This window comes from Leucoraja erinacea, chromosome 13, assembly GCF_028641065.1.
Source record: "Leucoraja erinacea ecotype New England chromosome 13, Leri_hhj_1, whole genome shotgun sequence".
NCBI lineage: Eukaryota > Metazoa > Chordata > Chondrichthyes > Rajiformes > Rajidae > Leucoraja > Leucoraja erinaceus.
In genome coordinates this window covers 48,256,753-48,269,356 of record NC_073389.1, presented here as the reverse complement: position 1 = coordinate 48,269,356, position 12,604 = coordinate 48,256,753, and the positions used below count along the sequence as shown (strand labels likewise).

Genomic DNA, 12,604 nt, shown 5'->3' with positions numbered 1-12,604 from the left:
ATTTAGCACCTGTAATAAATGGGAAGAGCAGAAATGTTAACCATTCCTTTTCTCCATTGGAATGGTCTGACCTACAGAGAGTTTTCAGCTTTATCCAGCTATTTTGTGATTTCCATAATCTGTAACATTTTGTTTTAGTTTGATAATAAAGTTGATACTATTTAATAAAATGCTTCAAGGTGGATCAAAAGTAGTTACAAATAGCAAATGGCAGGGCTGCATAAATTTACAGAAAGGTGGCAGCAGACGGTAAACTTAAAATTGTACACTGAAAATTGACCACCTTGGCCTTCGAAAAGCAGTTAATCACGAAAGTTCAGCAGCATCTTTAGTGTTATACTAGACCAAGTGCAGACCCATTGGGTCTGTTCCCCCAATGTGCGGTTGCGGGGGGGGGGGGAAGAGTGAGGGCAGAGAGAGAATGGGGAGAGACACAGAGAGAGGGGCAGAGACAGAAGGGCTCATAGATATATGATATGATGTAATATAAATCCGCATTATGCGACAAGAAACATTTTCCACCCTCATCAACTGTTGAAATAGTTTTATGGAGGAATAATTAACGTTCTGGAGGTGTGCCGACGTTGATACTCTGCCTTATGAATCAGAATAGTGTCGTTTCAGTGACAACTTCAGAGCACAATATCCAAGCTGACAATTTAAGGGAGTGTTATACTCTTCCAGATGTGCTCTTAAAACAAAGCCATACCTGACGTCATGGTATTCCCTCAATATTTTACAAACATCAGCTGAGTAGTTGTTTTTTGGCATGTCAAACATCTGTCCCTCAATCATCGTCGTTAAAACAGATTACCTAGTCTTTAACTCATTGCTGTTTTGTGACTTTCCTGCCACATTTCTTACCAAATAACACTGCCTGAATTTCAAGATTACTTTGCTGATATTCAATCACTTTCGGAATAATCTGAGATTGTAAATAGGTATACATATAATTTATATGTTCTTCCTTCTGGTTTGAATGTGCTATCCCATTCTCAAACAAATGTCCCACAATTTCACATGCTGCAGATTAATTCACCTTCTTGGATTTTCAATGATCAAATATAGCAATTTACTATGTTTACCATGATTACTACGTTTTCAATTCCTAGGCACCCAGTGCCTCATCTTTACCATGGACATCCAGTCCCTTTACACCTCCATCCCCCACCAGGATGGTCTCAGGGCCCAAAAAGAAAGAAGGGTCCTGACCCGAAACGTGACCTATCTATTTTCTCCATAGATGCTGCCTGACCCACTGAGTTATTCCAGCACTTTGTGCCTTATTTTGTAAACCAACATCTGCTGTTCTTTGTGTCTCCATCATGACTTACTAGTTGCCTTAAAAGGCAAGTCACCATGACAAAGGAAAGTAGTAACTTGTGAACAATTAGGTGCTTAGATCAAACTTAATGACAGCTCATCCCACACTTGGGTTCAATTCTCCCTTCCTGTAGTTAGTCTGTGCTTATGTCTAGAGTGGGGACTCAACTGATACTGAACATCTGGCATCTTGTTGGAGTAGATGTAGGAGTGAAAGCATTCGGAAAATTCTTGATTCCACTCCTTTTATTTCTCAATCCAAGAAATCAGATACTTAACTTAATCTACATAGCAATATAATTTTAACAGCAAACCAAATCCCTCTGTAGAAGCATCTATTGAATCTAGGTGACAATGACCTGTTGGAATATCTTAGAAGTCCTTATGAAACAAATAATGACTTTGTCTGCCGGTTTCTGAAACCATCATAGGAATTAGAAAGGGTAGTCTGAACACACTGTGTTTACAAAAAAAAAAGAAAATGGTGAATAAGACAAAAGAGCAAAATATCAGTATTTTAATACAAAGACTAAAGATTTCACCTTTATGTAATGTAGATTCCTATCAATATATCAATATATTGTCATCGATATATAGAATACAAAACAACTTCGCTCAAAAGATTAATTATTAGCCCTGTTTATCCCCAATCATATTGCTTAATTGCTTTGAACAAATGGAAAGATTTCTATTCAGACATTTTCTCAGCCTAGATCACAACTTGTTACTCATTTCAATTCAAATTAGTATTCATATTTAATATCTAAATTAATGCACAGAACTCCAAGGCGGCACAGTGGCGCAGTGGTAGAGTTGCTGCCTTACAGTGCTTACAGCGTCTGAGACCCGGGTTTGATCTCGACTATGGGTGTTGTCTGTACATAGTTTGAACGTTCTCCCCGTGACCACGTGGGTTTTCTCTGAGATTTTCGGTTTCCTCCCGTACTCCAAAGACTTACAGTTTTGTAAGTAGCCACATGAAGTTTAGTAGGTTAATTGGTTTGGTGTAAGTGAAATTGTCCCTAGTGTGTGTAGGCTGGTCGATGCGGACTCAGTGGGCCGAAGAGCCTGTTTCTGCACTGTATCTCTAAACTAAACTAATCAAAAACTAAACTACAGTTGCAGTAGGAATTGCTGGTGCTATCACATTTAGCTTTTTTTTGCTAACATGGTAAACTGATGAAAGTTATATATTAAATAAATAAAATTGATCTGCCAGAAGTTCAGAGTTGTCTGATTTTGTACACATCATGGTTCTATACACACTAACAATCGCACACTTTCAGGTATCAGACATGACATTTTTAGCCATACAGTGCCTCCTTGTGGAGTACAAAATATCAAACTATCTCAATCAAAAAACAATAGCAACCTGATATATTTTTAATTGCTTATCAAAATTCAGACAAATTAAAAATTAATGGGACTTCAAATGTTGAAATGTCAAATGGCAAATTTAGGGGGCACTTTGTTTAACTGCGAGTGATTCTTAAATTAAATACATTCCAAACAAATTATAAGGGAAACATATGTTTGTATCAATTCTTTCTTGAATTGCCCTGCTATCATTGATTATAACGTTATTGAAGGTTGATCACAGCTTAATTTTTTTAATGTAACGAATGAAAGTACTTCATAACAGCATAGGCTAGCAAATGCATTTAAATACTCCTTTAAAGGTCAGATTTCTTACACAGGAGCAGAGAAAATTAGGGAGTAGGCTGGAAGAATCAAGGTAAATAAAGCCAGACTGTTTTCAATGAATAACGTGACATTATCAATTATCAAGTATATGTTTTAAAAATAAGATTAAAATTAAAAAAAAATAGTTGTGGAGAATGATCAAAACAAAATTCTAGGCCATACTTACTTTCTGAAAGAGACTTAAATAGGAATTATAAAGGGTAGTCTGAACAGACTATGATAAAAAGCATGAGAACCAACGGGACATGTAAATAAAATATGTGAAATCAGAATTAGCAAGATTGGCCATTTTTTGTGTTGTTCCCTTTCTATTCCTTTTGAGCACAAAGCAGAGATTTAGCAAATAATGTCAGCAAGTTTGCTCCTTTCAATCTAAGATGCTCATTCCAAATTAAATGATAATTCTACGACATGAGATTGGGGTTGAGAGGGAAAGATAGATCAGCCATGATTGAATGGCGGAGTAGACCTGGTGGGCAGAATGGCCTAATTCTGCTCCTATGAACTTAAATTAGAGCAGTAACGAACATGGATTTGCCCCGGATACCCTTAAGTAAAGAATAGGGAGAAACTGAAGGAAGGATCATAATCAGCTGGGGAAATATACAGAACAGTATGCATCCCATCACTGTGGGAAGAGTGAAAATAGAGGGAATACAATGCACTCTCGCTGATTAATTAAAAAGTTGTTATTTTGCAAGTAAATGGAAATTAATTTAGAGTTATAAAATGAAAAAAGATAAAGAGCATTGACAATCCAATATATTTCCTAAGCAGTAAGATTGATTGAAATATGAAGGATTGCTTAAAACAACAAAGTTTAACTTCCTTGACAAATGATTGTGACACTTTGTACTACAGTACATAAAATCCACTGTACATGTGATAGTACAATTGCATATTAGTCCTGGAATATAGCATGGATTATGCATTGTTCTAACAATTAACTCCGATTAAAAATGATAATGATACAATACAATACAATTTATTTATTGTCATTTGAACCTCAAAAGAAGTTCAAACGAAAATGAGAGAGAATGTATTCACACCCTAGATTTTTACCATGTGCCAAAATTAATCTACCCTTGTTAACTAACTGCATAAAATTCCACCCTAAAATTTCTATAAGAGTAGAGATTCAGCAACTCTGAATAGAAAATGGCCAAAGTTTTCTCCACAAGCTTAAATCAAAAAGTTCAAACCAAAAGACCTTGATACAATTATCTGTGAAGTATTTATACCTGTCCTCTCCAGAAGTCAAGAGCCCTTTGATCCACTTAAATTATATATTTACCTCTGCCTTGGCCAACAGATGCACTGGTGTCAATGGTGGCATTTCAGAAAGTCCACAACTAAGTTGTAAATGTTTCAGGATTTCTGTCAATACTTCATATCGTAGTGCATTGCTCTGTTTAAGTGCCGTGAAATCCTCTTGCATCTCAGTTGAATCAGGAGGGATTTCAAGATGAACCTATGTGTGCATTACACGAAAAAGAATCAGTTTATTCAGTAAATAAAAAAATCAGAAATCTCTACGTAGCATCATATATTGTGTATCGGATTTGCTCAGGGAGGATATCTAATCATGATCAAACTTGTTCCAATACCACCACTAATTCCCCTTTACTCTGATCTCCTCTTACTACACATTACCTACAGCCAGTGACACACAACCTGCTCCTCATTCATTGATAGTCACAGTCATTGAATCATAGAGTTATAGAGCATGGAAACAGGAGGTTCAATACGTGGATATGTGACGTTCCAGGTCAGGACCCTTCTTCAGACTCGATACAAGATGATGTTTCAGGTCTGAAGAAGGGTCCCGACCGAAAAAAACTCACCTATCCATGTTCTCCATGGATGTTGGCTGACCAGCTGAGTTACTCCAGCATTTAGTATCTTTTTTATAACTTAACATCTTCTCTTCTGAAGATGGAACATCTACCATATAACCATAAAGCAATTACAGCACGGAAACAGGCCATCTCGGCCCTTCTAGTCCGTGCCGAACACGTATTCTCCCCTAGTTCCATCTACCTGCACTCAGACCATAACCCTCTATTCCTTTCCCGTCCATATACTTATCCAATTTAATTTTAAATGAACCTGCCTCCATCACCTTCACTGGAAGCTCATTCCACACAGCCACCACTCTCTGAGTAAAGAAGTTCCTGCTCATGTTACCCCTAAACTTCTGTCCCTTCATTCTCATGTCATGTCCTCTTGTTTGCATCTTCCCTACTCTCAATGGGAAAAGCTTATCCACGTCAACTCTGTCCATCCCTCTCATCATTTTAAAGACCTCTATCAAGTCCCCCCTTAACCTTCTGTGCTCCAAAGAATAAAGACCTAACTTGTTCAACCTTTCTCTGTAACTTAGTTGCTGAAACCCAGGCAACATTCTAGTAAATCTCCTCTGTACTCTCTCTATTTTGTTGACATCCTTCCTATAATTGGGCGACCAATTATATACATCTGACACTGTAATATTCTGTGTTGCGCCGCAATATGAGCCAAAATTGTTGACTTATGCCTGGAGCTCATATGTATGTTGTGGAAATTGAAACTTTGGCCCACCGGGTGGTGCCGGCAATGGCTGCGTCGCCAACAGTCTGCCTGTCCTTTCTTCTGTTTTGTTATTTTAAGTACGTGTTAAAGAGTATGTTTTAGTGTTCCTGGGTTTGTTTTATGGGGAGGGGGACGGGGGGAAACTTTTTTCTATCCCTTACCTCGACGGAGATGCATTTTTTTTCTGTATCGTATTTCCGTCCCCACTGCGGCCTTTCCTGGAGACCGACCCGGCGCATCAACCGCGGGCGCGGGCATATCATCGTGGAGCTTGCGATCCCTCTGCCGGGGATCGACTGTAGAGCCTGTGGACTTTAACATTGCGGAGCCCGTGGTCCCTGGTTCGGGACCAATTCTGGAACTCCAAGCCACAGAGAGTTTCAACCGTCCCGATCTGGGAGTTTCGATCACCCCGACGCGAGGGCTTCGGATCGCCGGCTGAGGGAGCTTTGATCGCCCCGACTGCGGATGGTCCGACAGCCCCGACCGCGGGAGAATAAAGAGGGAGACGATTGGACTTTATTACCTTCCATCACAGTGAGGGATGTGGGAAGCCTCTGTGGTGGATGTTTACGTTAACTTTTATTTTACATGGCTGTGTGTCTTGTTGCTTTTCACTTAGTATGGCTGTATGGTAACCCAAATTTCACTGTACATTAATTAGTACATGTGACAATAAACTGATCTTGAAACCTTGAAACCATTTCCATGTTGATCTTTTTGCCCATCTAAACTAATCCTGTTTGCCCACATTAGGTCCGAAACCTTCTCTACATTGTCTATTCAAGTGCTGTCTATTCAAGGGTCCCATCACCAATCTCTTAAAATAGTGATTGTATCCGACTCCACCACCTCTTGTAACAGTGAGTTTGAGGTATCAAACATTCTGTGTAAAAATCATTCCTCTCCAACTCCCTTTTAAATCCTTCCTTGTACTTTAACCTTTTGCTGACTTGTTTTTGATATGAGAAAAGCATCCTTTCAACACCACCACCCTCTGCCTCCTATCACCAAGCCAGTTTTGGATACAATTACCCTGCTCGCTTTAGTTCTCATGTGGTTCTGAACCAGCTTACCATCACTTCCAGTCAGGAATATGGACAAACAATAAATAATGTTAATCTAAATACCAAAAATTGTATTTCTTACAAAAATGCAATTTCTTACAAAAAATTTTTTTTATTACTTTACCTGGCAGAGAACGGCTTCTCCTCCTTTTTCTCCGTAGGATAGACGTACAATCACCATGTCTTTTTCAAGATCAGTCAAACTTCCCAACAACTCAAGATCTTTTGTGGCATTCTCTGTGCTATTCATCTCTTTTAAGAAAATGTTGCCACTGGTAAAAGCATCCAGGATTACATCAGTGCCATCAGATTTCGTGAAGCTAAACCTGTGAATCTTTTCCTTCAATTCATTTTTATGAGATATTTTGATCTCACCAAAACAAAATGGCGTGCAGAGTCCCAATATTTTCCCACCTTTGGACAAGTAACTCATGAATTGTCCATTAATTTGTTCAGACACAGGCTTGTCACAAGGCCACAACCAGTAACAAAGAATTATCAGCCCAAGGCTCTGTCAGAATCTGTTCTTCGAGAAGAGGATAGATAGCATACCTATCATTGTCAAGGCAATCAATTAAAATAGACTTTACTTGCTGAAACTTCGTCAAGTACTGACTGTAATTGGATCCAACATATATCAACACATTGGGAGGCTTCCCACTCTTGTTATTTTGCCTTGTATTTTCCATTAAATTGTCCTCTCCTATTACCGTTTCATCAGAGCTTCCACAATAGTCATCAGAGAGGTCCAGTAGATTATCTGCCGAGGCATATCTGACTGATTCAATGGTACTGTTTTCCATCTCCAAACACTCAGAGCAACTGGCAAGGTGAAGATGGTGGCTTTGAAGTTCCATTCCTTCTTGGGATGTGTGGAACTCTTTACTATGAACTTCTGCGATTTCTGCCATGTCTAGTTGTTGGGCCTTCCCAGAACTAACTGCACAATAGCCATCACCGAATGAACCCACAGTTGCCTCATTCGTCAGTTTGCTAGAAGTATCTTTAGCAGAGGTATCATCTACAATATCTTGGATCTGAGGATCTCCTGGTTTCTTGCTTGCTTTTTCAAACACAGCATTTGATTGCAGTAACTTCATTTGAACTGATTCATTAATCTGCAAAGCTGAAAGGAAAAAAAAAACATGAAATAAATATGTGAATGCGGATATTATTTATTCTGTAAAGTAAAATGTAGCTAGCAAAATAAAATCAGATTTCACCTAGCATTTTCCAATACTGTCAAGGATTAATAGAAATATTTTTCATGGATTAATGGAAATATTTCAGAATGAGCTTCACCAGTGCATACACAAAACTTGGACTTATCATCAACTCCAAGCAGACTCAGTGTTCAAGAAGAAACTGCAGATGCTGGAAAATCGAAGGTAGACAAAAATGCTGGAGAAACTCAGCGGGTGCGGCAGCATCTATGGAGCGAAGGAAATAGGTAGTTTGAAAAGAAAGGCGGTTTTGAAATAGGTCTGTAGTTGCTTGGCAAGGTGGGGTCGAGGTTAGTTTTTTTCAGGAGGGGCTGGACCACCACATGCTTGAAGCAGGTAGGAACAGTGTCAGTGGCCAGAGAACTGTTGAAGATGGCGAGGATGCTGGGACCGGCTATTGTAATGACATCCTTCAGACGGGCAGAGGGGACAATGCCAAAGAAGGTAACATTAGGGAACATTGGTTAACAAAGAAAATTGAAGGATCACGAGTCAAGAGTGTTTAATTGTCATATGTTACAGGCATGGAACAATGAAATGCTTACTTGCTACAGCTTTATATACCCATTAATACAACACAAATAAATATACAATGATCAATGATACAATAAATCAATAATCAGAAATACTAAGTAACCTGACCATAATAGTGCAAAGCCAAACTAAAAAATGTAAGCAATCTAAAGTCCATGGCAGATCCCAGTTGCTGAGGTAGGGCTGTGGTGAAGTGTTCAAGAGCCTGATGGTTGCAAGGGAAAAACAATTATTGAAATTGGGTATCACGGTTCTCAAGCTCCTGTGCCTTCTTCCGAATGAAAATAGTGAGACGAGAGCGTGATTTCCATCAGAAGCAAGGTAACATGTCAGGCATAGGCATTTAGTACCAAAAGTCCTTGAGTTTTATAGGTGATAAAGGAGAAAAGAAAGAAATTAAGAAAGAAAAAAAGAGCTGTAATCCCTTGGAAAACAGGATTAAGGAGTATCCTAAAATATTTTACGTACATTAGAAGTAAAAACTAGCCAGGATTAAAGTAGGTCTAAACGGAAAACTAGAGGGAGCCAGAGTATATGAGTGGGACCCTAAATTAATACTTCTCAGCGTTATTCACCAGGGAGAGGGATGTGTTTGTGGGGAGGTAGAGGACGTGTATACTGATATTTTTTAATATACAACTCTGACTCATTTACAATTCATACCCTGTGATCATTCACTACTTGTAGGAAAGGAAGGAAGCACACAGTTAAAGCTGGATGTAAGGCAATGCTCCAACTTGTATTTAATGTAATTCCAACATAAATAGTGGCTTCCCCATACATATGATAATCATTCATATTTTGAAAAAAAACCCTATTAAATAGTCACATAAAGTCATAATAGTTACAGCCTTGCCCTAAAAATAAGTTTAGATACAATGCATTAGCAGAATAGAATAAATGTGTAGCTATACATTCATCTTTCGATTTAATATTTGAAAATGTGATGAAGATAATACTTGCCCTGGCTGAATGATAATGTGACAATGCAAAGTTATTTGCAATTAATTCATGAACGAAGCGGCTCAAATAGAGGCATGATTGCTCAATAACTACATTACAATAGATTGAAATCTAACACCAAGTGAAAGCAAAAGACACTCACAAATAATTTTTCGAGGTACCATTCTATCATCCATCTGTAGTCTGTTCTCCATGAAGGCTACTCCAAGTCTGCTAAAATCATCCACGTTCGTTTCAGCAATTAACTTGTAGGGATCGCCGAGTAAATATGCCAATGGTGTGCACAAGTCAGAATATTTTAAAATCTAAGCGAAAGAAGTTTGTGATGAGATACGACTTTAAGCAATCACCACACTCGGTCAAGCATTAGGTGACCACTTTGCCATCCTCTGAAGCAATGTTCATTAGTCTTTCTCATTATCAGTGTGTTCTTTGGGATTTCAATAAAGAGAAATAGTGGCATCTGAAAACATGATATTCATGAACATATTGGACAGGGCAGATTAGTACCTTATGTACAATGAACAATTTGAGAAAATAACCTAATAGTATTATGTGAGGATTGTACTAATTCTGCGTTTAAAATATATTAAGTTTCCGTAACATAAGACCCAAGTCTTTGCCCCGCTCTGTCATGAGTGCCTGGACAGGGAGATTCAGGCCCACTGTGTTCAGACACTAGTATAGTAAATAAACCTGATAACTGCCCAGGATTGTTAAGAGAGATTGATTTATTGGGGCGGGTTATGGACTGGGGCAATTGGGACTAAAGATCATATACCTGTACATAATAAGAATGATTCCCCGAAAGCACAGTAGATCACAGAGGGAAAAACATTCAAGTTAATAACAATCTGCATTTTTGTAACATCTTTAAAATTATAAAACATTATTTAGCATCTCACAGGTTTTTTATTTTAATTAAATAACATTTAGCACGATGACGCAGAAGAGATTTGGGATAGCAGATTGGGACAATCTGAACCAAAACAGTAGGGCGTGACGTGTCCCAAATAGGGATAAAGCAATGCAAAGATTATGAGAACAAACTCAAATTTTAGAGTTTATACAGTTGAGGCCACAAGCGCAAACATAGATGATGGCACAGTGATGCACCCAGTGGAGCCACTACCTCACAGCACCAGAGACCCAGATTCAATCTTGACCCCAGGTGCTGTAGGTGTAGAGTTTACACATTCTCCCTCAGGATATTCAAGTTTTCACCCACATCTAACGGTCATGTGGATTGGTAGGTTAATTAGCCATCATAAATTGCCCACAGTGTGTCAGTGAATGGCAGAATCTTGGGGAGTGGCAATGGCTGTATGGTAATTCGCATATTACTGTACCTTAAGATGCATGTGACAATAAAAGACCTTTGAAACCTTTGGATGAGAGTTGCGCCGCGAGGCAGTTCGGACCCGGCAGTGACAGTCAAGAGATCAGTGTGGCAGTCTGACAGACGAGGAAGGACAAAATGTGTAGGAAAGAACTGCAGATGCTGGTTTAAATCGTAGGTAGATACAAAATGCTGGAGTAACTCAGCGGGACAGGCAGCATCCCTGGAGAGAAGGAATGGGTGACCTTTTGGGTCGAGACCCTTCTTCAGAGAATGGACCACGTGAAGTGCAGATGCCACTGCCGAAGGAAGGAACAATGGAGGACCCGGCATGGGGGGACCGTCATGAGGGGGGGGGGGGGGGGGGGGGGGGTGAAACAAGGGGGGACCTGGTGCAGATATTGGGTAAATTTTGTAACTTTGTCATCGCCATAATGTGGCGGCTATTTGCATATCTTGTGTATGCAAGCACAGAATTTCACAGTGACTTGTCACATGTGACAAGAAAGCATTCATTCAACAGATGATTAGTATATTTGGGTAGTTGCTGATTGGCGCGGTCTGTGGGGACTGAAGGGCCTGTTCCCATACTGTATGACTTTATAATTTAGTAGGGAAATTAAAATCAGCGATTTGGCAGAAGTAGAATAGCACAGACTTCTCTGTGGATTGCAGATCTATATTAGATTATAGAAAAGGGTGGTTTAATTCATCTTCTCTATAATGATAAAAGATTAATAGATGGAAAAAGTTACTGGTTAGGTTCTTGGAAAGAGCCTCCCTGCTTCTCAAGCCTAACCTATTATTCAATATGATCATGCTTGATCTACACTAGTTCCTTCTGTGCCATTTCCCTCCCAGTCCTCAATTCCCCAAACTTTCAAAAATGTTTCTACCCCAACTGTCAATACCCACAATGATTTAGTTTCCGCAACCCTCCAGGATACAGAGTGCCAGAATGTCAACTTTAGACTTTAGCTTTTAGAGATAGAGCGTAGAAACAGGCCCTTCGGCCCACCCGAGTCCACACTGACCAGTGATCACTCGTACACTGGCACTGCCCTACACACTCAGGACAGTTTACAATTTTACAGAAGCCAGTTAACCTGCAAACCTGCACGTTTTTGGAGTGTGGGAGGAACCCGGAGCACCCGAAAAGCCACAGGGTCACAGGGAGAACATAAAAAAATCTCCGAACAAACGGCACCCATTGTCAGGATTGAACCTAGGTCTCTGATGCTATGAGGTAGCAACTCTAAAGACTGCGCCACTGTACCGCCCAAATTAACAACCTCTAAATTTCAAAAGGCCCATTTTAATCAAGGAAAATTCAAACTTTACTTTTAAAAGATCTTCTGATTTAAATGTTTTGTTTCTAATTAACTGCTTACCTTTTCAGAAGGAACGGAGATAGAATCAAAACAGACATTTTCCAATGCAGCTTCTATTAGAAAGACAATATGCTTTCCATGCTGAGTATATTCAGGGTTAGCTATCTTGGGCTCATATAGTGACCATTTACTCAGATCATCAGAAAGCTGAAAAAGTTGGTACAAAAATAAATACAAATTACAAAATTGTAAAGCATAGCCAGCAATATAATTTAACGCTTCTAACTTCAGTCTGCTGAGCAGCAAAAGATCTGATACAAAATTAACAGGTCATTCTAAACAAATAAGCAAAGATGACATAATAATTAAAAAGCACAAAAAGAGAATTGAAACGCCCATGAAAGATACTCAATCATGAAAAGCTAAAACGGAAACATTTAATGAAACACAAAACTTTCTACTGATATACATATCTTCTGCATTTTGCTTATATTTAAGTTACTTTTGAGCAAGGTCAGCATATCCCAGTCTGCTCTTGAGAAGATAGCT

At 39.1% G+C, this 12,604-nt stretch overlaps 1 protein-coding gene across 1 annotated transcript in view; it reads right to left on the bottom strand.

Moving 5' to 3' along the window:
* hlcs (holocarboxylase synthetase (biotin-(proprionyl-CoA-carboxylase (ATP-hydrolysing)) ligase)) overlaps window positions 1–12,604 on the bottom strand; it is a 99,386-nt gene that overhangs the window by 81,020 nt on the left and 5,762 nt on the right. Inside the window, 5 exon segments of the mRNA XM_055645181.1 lie at window positions 4,322–4,498; window positions 6,790–7,125; window positions 7,127–7,791; window positions 9,528–9,690; window positions 12,116–12,262. Coding sequence (XP_055501156.1) covers window positions 4,322–4,498; window positions 6,790–7,125; window positions 7,127–7,791; window positions 9,528–9,690; window positions 12,116–12,262 — 1,488 coding nt within the window.